General features: G+C 38.4%; 1 protein-coding gene across 2 annotated transcripts in view; it reads left to right on the top strand.

The window, feature by feature from the left end:
* Nucleotides 1-831: 831 nt before the first annotated feature.
* The window catches only part of FANCD2 (FA complementation group D2), a 55,974-nt gene continuing 44,431 nt past the window's right edge, over nucleotides 832-12,374 (top strand). For both annotated transcript variants that reach the window (XM_040628469.1, XM_040628468.1), the window contains exons 1-10: nucleotides 832-895; nucleotides 2,454-2,594; nucleotides 3,203-3,270; nucleotides 3,433-3,536; nucleotides 4,628-4,688; nucleotides 5,617-5,669; nucleotides 8,054-8,132; nucleotides 9,346-9,470; nucleotides 11,225-11,312; nucleotides 12,063-12,167. In XM_040628469.1, coding sequence (XP_040484403.1) covers nucleotides 832-895; nucleotides 2,454-2,594; nucleotides 3,203-3,270; nucleotides 3,433-3,536; nucleotides 4,628-4,688; nucleotides 5,617-5,669; nucleotides 8,054-8,132; nucleotides 9,346-9,470; nucleotides 11,225-11,312; nucleotides 12,063-12,167 — 888 coding nt within the window. The remainder of the gene's footprint in view (nucleotides 896-2,453; nucleotides 2,595-3,202; nucleotides 3,271-3,432; nucleotides 3,537-4,627; nucleotides 4,689-5,616; nucleotides 5,670-8,053; nucleotides 8,133-9,345; nucleotides 9,471-11,224; nucleotides 11,313-12,062; nucleotides 12,168-12,374) is intronic.

Here is a 12,374-nt window from a genome sequence, read left to right as displayed (position 1 = left end):
AACACCTTATGCAAAAGCACTGAGACCAGGAATGTTTCGGTTTACAAGATACACTAGGAGGCCCTTAGTATGGTTCAGGCCATTCCCTACCTGTACAGTTTCATTTCTAACTCTACAGTCTCCTTACTGGTTCAGTGTTTAGTTTTTCTCTGCCCAGACTACTCTTCTCATACATCTCCTGTGGGCTAACTCCAGTTTGAGCCTTCGGGTCCCTGCTTTAAAATCATTTTCTCACAGAGATTATCCCCGAGAAATTGTCCCTGCTTTTCTTCATCTCCCCTACCCCCAACTAGACTAAATTTCCTTGTAAGCCCTCATAGCACCCTGTGATTCTCTCTTATAGCACTTACATAACTGTAGTTAAGTAACTACCTCAAGACTACTCATTACTGTACTGTAAACTCCCTGAGGGCAGTGAGAATGTCTGGTTCATAGTTGTAACCCCAGCACCCAGTGCAGTCTCTAACATACAATATTGGATTAATGAGTTAAAGGAGCGGTAGGTTGGGGCTAGATGATGAAGGATCTGGAATGTTCGAGAACTGGATTTCATCCTTCAGCAAGAGGAAAGTGGTCTGGCTAAAGAGGCAACTAGGTAAACAAGATCAGAAAGGAAGGGAGTATTGATCAGATATAGGAGTTGAAATTCTTTTAGTGCCTGGAGTTAGATAACATTAGTGTAAAAAGTAGAACCACTTTGGTTTTGGATAGGGTAGTTTTCTTTGAGCTATAGCTTTAACTTCTCAAAATTTATCTGGCTTCTAGAGGGTAACTTCTATTCTCTGATTTTGCTCTAGAAAGTAGTTTAATTGCAGAAGACTTCCAGTCAAAATGGTTTCCAAAAGAAGGCTGTCAAAATCAGAGGATAAAGAGAGCCTGATAGAAGATGCCTCTAGTAAGTATCTAGTCATTTGTTGTTTTATTTCCGGTAGCAAATATATGAGGCACTTAAAGAGAGATAAAGTTCCTCCTTTCAAGTCCTGGGAGTCATCAGGGCTTAATGGTTAGAGCACAGAATCTAGTATCAGGAGGTTTGGGATTGAGTTTCCGTTTCTAATTCCATGTATGACTTTGGGCATGCCCACAGTCTTAAAGCCTCAGTCTCCACATCCGTAAGAGGAATCAGTATTATAGAGCTTATCCACGTACATCATCTAGGTGCTGAGACAGAAGGTACAACATAGTGTCTATCCTTTTAAAAAGACTTACAGTCCTCTTTCCTCTCTTAAAAAGAATTATAGTATGGGGGCACCTGACTGGCTCAGGCACCGGAGCTTGTGACTCTTGATTTCAGGGTTGTGAGTTTGAGCCCCACGTTGTGTGTAGAGGTTGCTTAAAAATAAAAATCTTTAAAAAATTATAGTACAGATAAAACTATGATAGTGATGTATAAAGGAAAGGCATTATATCAAAGCAAGCACGCCAAGGACGAAGAAACAGTGTAGACTGTCCGTGTGAGAATGTGGTTGACAGAGGCCCTTACTTAGTTCTGATGAAAAGAGGTTGATAGTTTTTTTCCATTTATTATACTCATCTACTCTGTTAAGGGAGTTCTAACTTGTTACATCATTAAGGGAGAAGAGGAAATAATCCTACTTAATTTCAAGTACCTGTTTGTTTTTGTTTATGTTTTTTTACTTCTCTTGCGTTGAAAGCCTTGGGATAAAACCAATCTAGGCTTTGTACTTAAAGGCTTGATGTAAGAGAACCTGCCTGATTCTTTTTACCCCTGCATCAAGATCATTGGTTCTCACATTTTGGTGTGCATCAAGATTATTACCTGGAAAATTTTTTAAAAATTCAGATTCTCAGACCCAATCCCCAAGATTTTAATTGAGTAACTATGGGATATGATTTAAGGATGTGCTTTTATTTAATTTTTTTAAAAGATTTTATTTATTTGAGAGAGAGAGAGAAAGAACACAAGAGGGGGGTGGGGAGGAGCAGAGAGAAAGAAGCAGACTCCCCACAGAGCAGGGAGCCAGAGGGAGAAGCAGGCTCCGTGCTGAGCAAGGACCCTGATGTGGGGTTTGATTCTAGGACCCTGAGATCATGACCTGAGCCGAAGACTGATGCTTAACTGACTGAACCACTCAGGCGCCCCTAAGAATGTGCTTTTAATAAGCTTCTCAGTGATTCGAGTGCCTTGGTTTGCTTGAGGAACCCTGACTCATTTAGAATTTTGGGTGGAAAACATTTCCATGGTTATTTTTGTTAGAAGTGGCACGTTTTGAATTCTTCAAATGAAAATGAAATAGGCCAAAATAATTCTATTTGTTGATTTGTTTGTAAGCCACTATTGCTGACTGTTGTTAGAGATAAAATTTTACTACAACGTCAATTCCAGTACAATTCTTCAAAAACCCATCAATTGTCCTCTTAAGGTTATTCTAGGGTTCACATTTTTAATCTTTACTATTTGTCACATTTTTGAAAATTTTGTCTGTTTTCAGAAGCCAGGAAGCAACCACTTTCCAAGAAGACAAAGAAATCTCATGTTCACAATGAAGTGGAAGAAAACGACAGTGTTTTTGTAAAGCTTCTTAAAACATCAGGAGTTATTCTTAAAACAGGAGAGAGTCAGAATCAACTAAGTAATATTTTAATTTAAATCTTTTCTCTGGGTTCAGTACGGGGCTCAGAACTGAATCATGGATTCCAAAATAGAGAGGCAGTGAAGATTAAAAATGGGAGCACCAGCCATCTTGAGACAAGGATGACAATGATATTGCTTTTTAGAGAAAATTTTGTAGTCTTTGGTTCTGGTTAATTCATGTTAAGTAAAGTAATTCTAATTTTTAATTAATTATTTATTTTTTAAAGTAATTCTATATATATATATATTTTTTTTTAAAGAAAAAAATGTCTTATACCAGTAGTAATTTGTGTTTTCTTGTGGAAAAATAATACTCAAGAGAATAATTGGATCTGTGTCAGAGTAATTTCAGAAGAAAATTTATAAAGCCATTTAAAGTCCTACTTTTAGGGCATAGATTACTCCATTCCATATCTTTTTTAGAATGCTTAGTAGCTATCCTCTGTCAAAGCTAAATCTGTTTTACCATGGGTTTAGAAAATTTGGCTCTGAAATTAGGTTAAAAATATCCTTATTGGTTTCATAAGACAGGAAACTTCTTTAGGAAAGTAAAACTATGGTGGGAGATATTAAAGACTCTGGTGACCAACTATTTTTTCTTCTTAGCTGTGGATCAAGTTGTTTTCCAAAAGAAGCTCTTTCAGACTCTGAGGAAACATCCTTCTTATCCCAACGTATGTGTTTCCTTCTGGTACTTTTGCTTTTGCCAGCCCTACTCTGGAATTGGGAATATTAAGACGCTGGCATAAAGTTGAATGGACTAGAATGATTTTTAGCTGACCTATAGCAAATGTTAAACTGAAAATCTTACTCTTTGTTTTTTCAATATCATTAAGATAATAGAAGAATTCGTTAGTGGCCTGGAGTCTTACATTGAGGACCAAGACAGTTTCAGGAACTGCCTTTTGTCATGTGAACGTCTACAGGATGAGGAAGCCAGGTGTGGAGTGGAGGCTTGGAGTCTTGCTGACATTTAATCTGTTATACTAACTGGAATGGGGGGTGGGGATGGGGGGGAGAAAGGAATTTTTTTGAATTTCACTTTTTATTCATAACTGTTTTTTCCTCAGTTTTAACCTAACCTTTAAGTTATTAATTTATGTTTACGATACTAAGAACCAGAATATTTTCTAGAGTGTGTCGTATCTGTGTTGATAGAATTTTAACTCTCTACTTCTCCCTGTTTAAGAATCATCTTCTCGGGGCACCTGGATGACTCAGTCGGTTGAGCGTCCGACTCCTGTTTTTGGCTCAGGCCGTGATCTCAGAGTTGTGAGATTGAGCCCTGTGTCAGGTTCTGTGCTCAGCTCAGGGTCTGCTTCAGATTCTCTCTCCCTCCCCCTCTGCTTCTTCCCCTGCTTGTGCTCGCTCTTTCTGTCGCCCCCCAAAATAAATCAATAAATCAGTAAATAAAATCTAAAGAGCCGGGGGTGCCTGAGTGGCTCAGTCAGTTAAGTGTCTGACTTCAGCTCAGGTCATGATCCCAGGGTTCTGGGATTGAGCCCTGCATTAGGCTCCCTGCTCAGTGGGGAGCCTGCTTCTCCCTCTTCCGCTCCCACTCCCCCTGTTTGTGTACACCCTCTCTCTCTCCCTCTCTCTCTCCATCAAATAAATAAATAAATAAATAAATAAAATCTTTTAAAAAAGAGCCATCTTCTCATATTCTGTGTTTCTGATATAACAGGATAGTTTCTCTTTAAATATTGTATATTTGGGGCACCTGGGTGGCTCAGTAGATTAAGCGTCTACCTTCAACTCAGGTCGTGTTCCTGGGGTCCTGGGATCAAGTCCTGCATCAGGCTCCTTGCTCAGCGCAGAGCCTGCTTCTCCCTCTGTCTGCCGCTCCCTCTGCTTGTGGACTCGCACGCTCACTCTCTCTCTCTCTGACAAATAAATAAAAAGTTTTAAAAATCTTTAAAAAAATTAAAAAATTGTATATTTAACCGATTTTATGAAGAAAAGATGATAAAAACATTAAAACAAGGAAAACAAAATAGAAAACAAATCTTTTTCTTTCTTTCTTTTTTACAGCATTGGCACATCTTATTCTAAGAGCCTCATTAAATTGCTTCTGGGAATTGACATATTACAGGTGAGACTGTGCCACTTTTTCTGCGAACATTTGATGGACATGATTTGTGGTGTATGCCCAAGTATAAATGCCTGGAGCACAGGGTCAAGTAGAGTTAACAGGGAGTTTGGATTTGCAATAGTCTACCATAGCCCCATTGCTGACAAACATCTGGTAGGGCAATATCTGCGGCTTTGGACTGAGCTAATTAGCCCAGTACATTTCTTTGTCTCATTTGTTCCCTCAGCCTGATACCTGATTTGTAAAGCTAACTCTCTTGTGCTCTGAGTACCTTATATATCTCTGCCATATTCACATCTGTGTCATCTCCCATTTTAAATTTTTACTTGCTGATTAACTTGATTTTGCCCTTTTCCTCCTCCTCTTCTCTTTTAATATATTGAATAGACAATGCTTTGACATGTTTTAAATGTTTCAAATTATAAAAACATACAATGGAAAGTCTTGTCTTACCTTGTCCTCCATTTTTTCTCTTTTCTTCTCTCCCACTGTTAATCTTCCCACACTCCTATCCCTTCCTTTTCTTTGGAAATCTTCAATATAATTTAGTTAGCTTACATTTAAGAGCCCTCTTCATCCTTTGGAGAGAAATCTTCTCTTCTTGTAAACTAGTTGATAATCTTAAGTCTGCATTTCATGTTTTAACAGTTGTCATACTTAATAGTATTTTTGATGATCTGATTATTTTAATGATGCCCTCATAATCATTTTGTAATTTTTTAGAAGACGCATCATTGACAAGTCTGTGTTCCAACAGCTTATGTTCAAAATATAGGCAGCATTCAAGCGGCCATTCTTAAAATAAGAGGATTTCAATTATAGCAGGGTTTTCCTCCAAGAGCTTTTGTTGGAGCAAATTGTGGTTAATTATATATTTCTGTTATGTATTTAAGGACCATCTCCTAACTCCTTATGTCTTCTTTTTTAGCCTGCCATTATCAAAACCTTATTTGAAAAGTTACCAGAATTTCTTTTTGAAAAGTAAGTGGAATTATTCTGGAATGCTTAAATTACCTTTGTGTACTCAAGTTTCTCTCTGAAAAGATTACTCTGAAACATCATTGGTTTCTCAGAAAGTCATATTGATCATGACACCAGATTCTTAAAAATTTTGCTGGGGTCTTTTTTTTTTTTTTAATTTCATCTATTCATATAACTGCATGTTCCTAGGATATACAATAAACTGGCAATAGTGGTTGTCTCCAACGAGGGTAGCCAATTGCCTGGAATCAGATGTTCTATGAATACTGTTCTTTACCTTTTCAATTTTATAGTGTATGTGTATTAAATTTTGTTTAATTTGCTTTAAAAAATAAGTCAGAAAAAAGTGAACAACAGTAGGAAAGTAGAAAAAGGTCATGAATAGACAGTTCACAAAGAAATACAGGAGCATCAAACATTTTTTTCTAATTGCTCAGTTTCATTATCATTCATCAGATTTAAAACAATACATACATTTTTTCCACTTTCAAAGGATTTCCCTTATTGAGTGTAATGAACAGGCATGCTTATACATTGCTGATAAATATAATCAATTGATTCAAGTCATTCTGAAGGGCAGTAGGTTGTGTATGTATGTGTCATGTATAAAAACCTTTGATTTTGTATACTCTTTAATGATCAACCACATCTTCTAATTTATCTTAAGGTCATAACCAAATGAAAACAGTAATGAATAAGATTACTGTTTAACAAAAAATTGTAAACAACTGAGATGTTCAGCTCTAGGGGATTGGTTAAGTAAATGAGGTACATCCCTGTAATAGAATATTATGTGGACATTAAAAATTATACAGAAGACTATTTAATGCCTTGCATTAACTGGGAAAAAAAGGTCAGGTTACAAATCAGTATTTACAGTTTAGCTCAGTATTTTATTTAAAAAAAAATGCAGGGTCCCTTGGGTGGCTCAGTCAGTTAAGCATCGGACTCTTTTTTTTTTTTTTTTTTTTAAGGTTTTATTTATTTATTCAACAGAGATAGAGGCAGCCAGCGAGAGAGGGAACACAAGCAGGGGGAGTGGGAGAGGAAGCAGGCTTATAGCGGAGGAGCCTGATGTGGGGCTCGATCCCATAACGCCGGGATCACGCCCTGAGCTGAAGGCAGACGCTTAACCGCTGTGCCACCCAGGCGCCCCAAGCATCGGACTCTTGGTTTCAACTTGGGCCATGATCTCAGGGTCATGAGTTTGAGCCCTGCATCGGGCTCCATGCTCAGCTTGGAGTCTGCTTGGGATTTTCTCTCTCCTTCTTCCTTTGGTCCTCCCTCCCATTCCCCCTTCCCCCTGCGCATGCATTCTCTCTCTGTCTCTTTCTTTCTCTCTAAAATAAAATCTTTTAAAAAAATAGATACACCATACTATAGATACAAATACATATGCATACTAGTAATAGACATCTCTGGATGACAGGATTATAAATCATTTTTACTTTCTCTTTTTTAATATGTGTTTTTTCTAAGTTTTGTGTATAGTAATAATACACTTAAAGGTAGAACTTTAAAAATTTGTCCTTTGCCTGAATGGCTCACATAGATGCTTTATGTCTTTTTCAGTAGTTAAATTTGACTGTGCCAAACAAAGACTGAGAATGCTGTCAAGAAAAAAACTGGAGGTAGTCCAAAACTTCAGACATAGGAGGTTGGGAGGAAGGCAGATGCTGTCATTTTGGGGAAATAATAACAACTAAGCCAGCAATTCTTTTTTTTTTTTTTTAAGATTTATTTATTTATTAGAGCACACAAGTGTCACATGTGAGCACGCACATGAGTGGGGGGAGGGGCAGAGGAAGAGAGAATCTTCAAGCCTACTCCTCACTGAGCATGGAGCCCCTTGTGGGGCTTGATCTCACAACCCATGAGATCATGACAGGAGCTGAAAACAAGAGTCGAATGCTCAAATGACTGAGCCACCCAGGTGCCCCCAGCATCTCTTTATCTGTAAATGGTTTTCAGTACTTTCACAAACATAGTCTAATTTGCCCTTCTGTGTTTCCAAAGTAGTATATCTTGCTTTTTTCAATAGTTATCACTTTTCTACCTTTTAAAATTTTTCTTGTTCAGTTTGTTCATTTATTGCCTTTATTTTTCTGGTTACATTGTTATTAAGAAATACTCTCCAGACCTTCCTTAACCTTTCTAAACCCTCCCCAGATGCAGCCACTGTTAACAGCTTAATGTGTCTTCTTCCATCTTAACATACAGGTGTCATACTTTTCTCGTATCATCTGTGTGTCTAACACAGCTTGCAATATGTAAACGTTCAGTAAGTGTTAATTGAATGTCTGAAATGATTTGTGCAGTATTAATGCTTGCTGTTGTGTAAATCAGTAAGGCTAAGTTTCTGTCTTCTTATCCTAACATTTCAGTGTGAACAGTGATGGACTTAACATGCCTAGACTCATCATCAGTCAGCTGAAATGGCTTGACAGAATTGTGGATGGCAAGGTAGGCTTTGGGACTTGTTCTGTCTCTTGGTTTAGAGAGTCTGTTTTCCCCACTTAACCAAACTTTTGGAATTTGCAGGGTTTTTTTTCCTTTTCTTTTCTAAACTGAAAATTTATGTTTTTCTATCTGTTAGCTTTTTTCATCTTTCATAATTTGAGAATCATGGGTATTTCACCCTTTAAATTTCTCCAAAAAAAGTTTTTCTAATTATGATGACTACATATCTAGTAAATAAATATTTGGAAAGAAGTAGCTTTCAAAGTGCACAGATGACTACGTTTTATTTCTCAGAAGCAGTGAGATCCCAGACCAACCTACCATGCTGCACATGTTTAATTTGATTACATACGAGGAAAGTTTTAGGAAGTTTTTACAGTTATGTGATTTGTTATTAAGCACCTTGATAAAATTGAGTCTGTTTTGAGCCTAGTGTGTAAGGGCTCTTTCTTTTCAGAGTTCTTTAAATCATTCTATAAATTTTTGTCAGGTATTTCAAGGCTAAATCTTTATTTGAAAGAACATGAGTTTTGGAATCTCATGTGGACTGGAATTTTGTATTATTGTGTATTTATTGTATTGTATTCTACTTATTGTATATCTTTGGGCAATATATATCCTCACATTTTAAAAATGGAAATTGTCAGGGCACCTAGCTGACTCAATCGGTGGAGCATGCAACTCTTGATCTCTGGGTTGAGTTTAAGCCCCATGTTGACTGTGGAGTCTACTTAAAGAAAAAAAAAAAGGAATTGTCACACAGACTCCATAGAGTTGTGAAGATAAAGTGAAATAAAGTAGGGGCCCCTGGGTGGCTTGGTCAGTTAAGCAGCTGCCTTCTGCTCAGGTCATGATCCCAGCGTCTTGGGATACAGCCCCATGTCAGGCTCCCTGTTCAGCGGGGAGTCTGCTTTTCTGTCCACCTGCTCACGTGCTCTTTCTCTCCCTTACCTCCCTCTCAAATAAATAAAATCTTAAATGCAGTAAAGTATATAACAGACCCACTAGCATACCATCCACCGTACTTGTTTTCTCTGTACCATCCCATGTGTGAAAATTTCTGGGTCATTTACCTCGGAATTCAGGCTTTGAGTTTGAATGTATATATAGGTGCCATATTGTACATAAAATAATTCCAACTCTGCATTTCATGTGGAGGAAGTCTTTCTCTGTTCTGGGTCACGTGCAACAATTCTAACAGTCTCCTCCACCGCAGGATCTCACCACCAAGCTCATGCAGCTGATCAGTATTGCTCCACTGTACCTGCAGCATGACTTCGTCACCAGCCTGCCTGAGATCCTAGGGGATTCTCAGCATGCTGATGTGGGGAAAGAACTCAGGTGGGTAAGCTCCCACTGTGGGAGCCTTAACACTGCAGAATGAAAACAGTAATAGGTCTACGGCCATACCACCCTGAAATGTACTTGATCTCATCTGAAAACAGGGGTGCCTGGGTGGCGCAGTCGTTGGACATCTGCCTTCGGCTCAGGGCGTGATCCTGGCATTCTGGGATCAAGCCCCACATCAGGCTCCTCTGCTGGGAACCTGCTTCTTCCTCTCCCACTCCCCCTGCTTGTGTTCCCTCTCTCGCTGGCTGTCTCTCTCTGTCAAATAAATAAAATCTTTAAAAAAAAAAATGAAAACAGTAGTAGTAGCATATTCCTATTTATGTAAAAGAGGATGGTATCTACCTTCCATGAGTAGGTGTGGGATTTGACTTGTTTTTGTAATAATGAGTATGTATTTGGATAGACCCATCCAATTTTTTATAAACAATATAGTGGTTGTGAATATGAAGTCTGGGTTAGGATTAGGCATACAAATTTGGTCTGTGGAGACCTAAACATGATCCATCTGTTTCATTAGCATTTCTTCCACCCAGGGAGTCCTCAGTTGTGACTGCAAATCCAAATCATTTGTGGAGCTTATCAAACATCTGCATTCTTTGGTCTCTAAATGATTCATTATGATGTACATCACATCAGATCCATTGCTAAGAGCATTGCTTACTATTGTTTACATGAAAAATAGCAATTGGTAGGGCAGTAATTTAAAAAGGGAGAACAATATCCCTGCATAGTAGGATTTCTGTTTTAATGCAATTTCCTACTTATCCTCAAAATAGTTTTTAAAAATTCAGTTTGTAATACTTCCTTTTCTTTAGTTGTTTGCAAAGCTACCTCCGAAAATGTCCAATGATTTCTTGCCTTTGTGCTTTTGGGTAGGATGCTCCCTCTGGAGCACTGTACCATCTACTTTGCCTGCTTAATTCCAGCTTGTTCTTTTGCATAGCCTTTTCTTAGAATCCATCACTGTTCTCTATTCTGTGTTCCTATAATGCCCTGCATGTACATCTGTCATACGTCTCATACTTCACTGTAATTGTTGTAGGTTTTCTTTTTCCTTTTCTCATAAAGGATATGTGCCCAAATCAGTAGTGGTTACCTCTGGGTAATGGAGATCGTGAGGAAAGGGCTTCTCGTTTCTACTCTGTTTGTTGTTTGAATTTTCTATAATGAACTTTTTTTTTTTTTTAAGATTTTATTTATTTGAGAGAGAGCAAGCACAAGTGGAGGGAGGGGGAGAGGGAGAGGGAGAAGCAGACTCCTTGCTGAGCAGGGAGCCTGATGCAGGACTTGATCCCAGGACCCTGAGATCATGACCTGAGCCAAAGTCAGACGCTTAACCAACTGAGCCACCCAGGCACCTCAAGCATGTATTTTTAAAAATCAAAACAATTTTTAGGGGCATCTGGGTGGCTCAGTCCGTTGAGTGTCTTACCTTCAGCTCAAGTCATGATCCCAGAGTCCTGGGATTGAGCCGCATGTTGGCTCCCTGCTCAGCGGGGATTCTGCTTCTCCCTCTCCCTCTCCCTTCACCCCTCCCCCTGCTTGTGCTCTTTCTCTCTCACTCTATTTCTCTCAAGTAAATAGATAAAATCTTTAAAAAAAAATTTTTTTAATGAAATATACTATTAAGTTCAGTGGGAACTGAGATGTCTTCTCTTCCCATATTCTGAGTGATTTTTCCGAGTAATTATCTGCCCAACCCTGTTAAAAGTTACACAGCTTTTCTCTTTTTCCACCATTCGCAGTGATCTTTTAACGGAGAATACTCCACTCACTGTCCCTATCCTGGATGTCCTTTCCAGCCTCCGACTTGACCCGAAGTTCCTGTCTCAGGTAGGAAGGACTCTGCTCTCCAGAAGCAGAGCCAGCTTTCTTACCTCCCAGAACCAATGTCAGTCAGTCATTGCTTTGTAGCAGCTACATAAGAAAGTTTAATTTTGAGATGATACAGAGGTGCCTGGGTGGCTCAGTTGGTTAAGTGTCTGCCTTTGGCTCAGGTCATGATCCCAAAGTCCCGGGATCAAGCTGCACATTGGACTCCCTGATGAGCAGGGAGTCTGCTTCTCCCTCTCCCTCTGCCGCTCCCCTCCACTCTTGTTCTCTCTCTCTCTCTCAAATAAATAAATAGAATCTTTTTAAAAATTTTTTGAAATGATATTGAATAACATTTCATCTCTTTTTCTCTTTGATGAACTTCATATGCCCTAGTACGATGGATTTGCTGCTCTGTTTCAAAGCAGTAAGTTTTAGTGGAAATCTCTATCTTGCATAATATTTACACACTGCTCCTCATAGGAATTACAATTTTGTATGTCTTCATCCAGTGGAAAATTCAGGCTCCAAACTAAGATAATAACACTTTTACATTTATCATCTATCTGTTTTTGAAGAAACTGTGGCATTAACAATTGAAAGCTTGTAATTTGGAATAAAATTGAAAATAAAAGGAGGTGTTTTTCTTTCTAAATTACAAGTGAGAAAACTGAGTGAGAGAAGTAGGTTTTCTGTTTTACCTAACAGGTCAGTACTAGATTGAGGTATTAACATAAAAATATTTAAGATTTTCCTTCTTTTTATGTTTAGGTCCGCCAGCTGGTGATGGGTAAGCTGTTATCTGTCAAACTGGACGATTTACCTGTGATAATCAAGTTCATTCTTCATTCCGTAACAGCTGCAGATGCACTTGAGGTACCCTATTATTTCCCAACAAACACCAATCACGTGCTAGATCCTTGGGAGTAGAGAGTAGTAGAGAGTATAGCAGTGGTGCCCTTGTGAAAGTCAGTAATGGAAAAGAAACATACGTAGAGGAAGATACATCAAGATACATTATTTAAGCTAATAACTTCTAATTGCTCTTCTCTATTCCCAAACCATTTGATAATGCTGATTAAC

This window comes from Ursus maritimus, unplaced genomic scaffold, assembly GCF_017311325.1.
Source record: "Ursus maritimus isolate PB19 unplaced genomic scaffold, ASM1731132v1 scaffold_14, whole genome shotgun sequence".
Lineage (NCBI taxonomy): Eukaryota > Metazoa > Chordata > Mammalia > Carnivora > Ursidae > Ursus > Ursus maritimus.
This window is presented reverse-complemented; position numbering and strand designations above follow the sequence as displayed.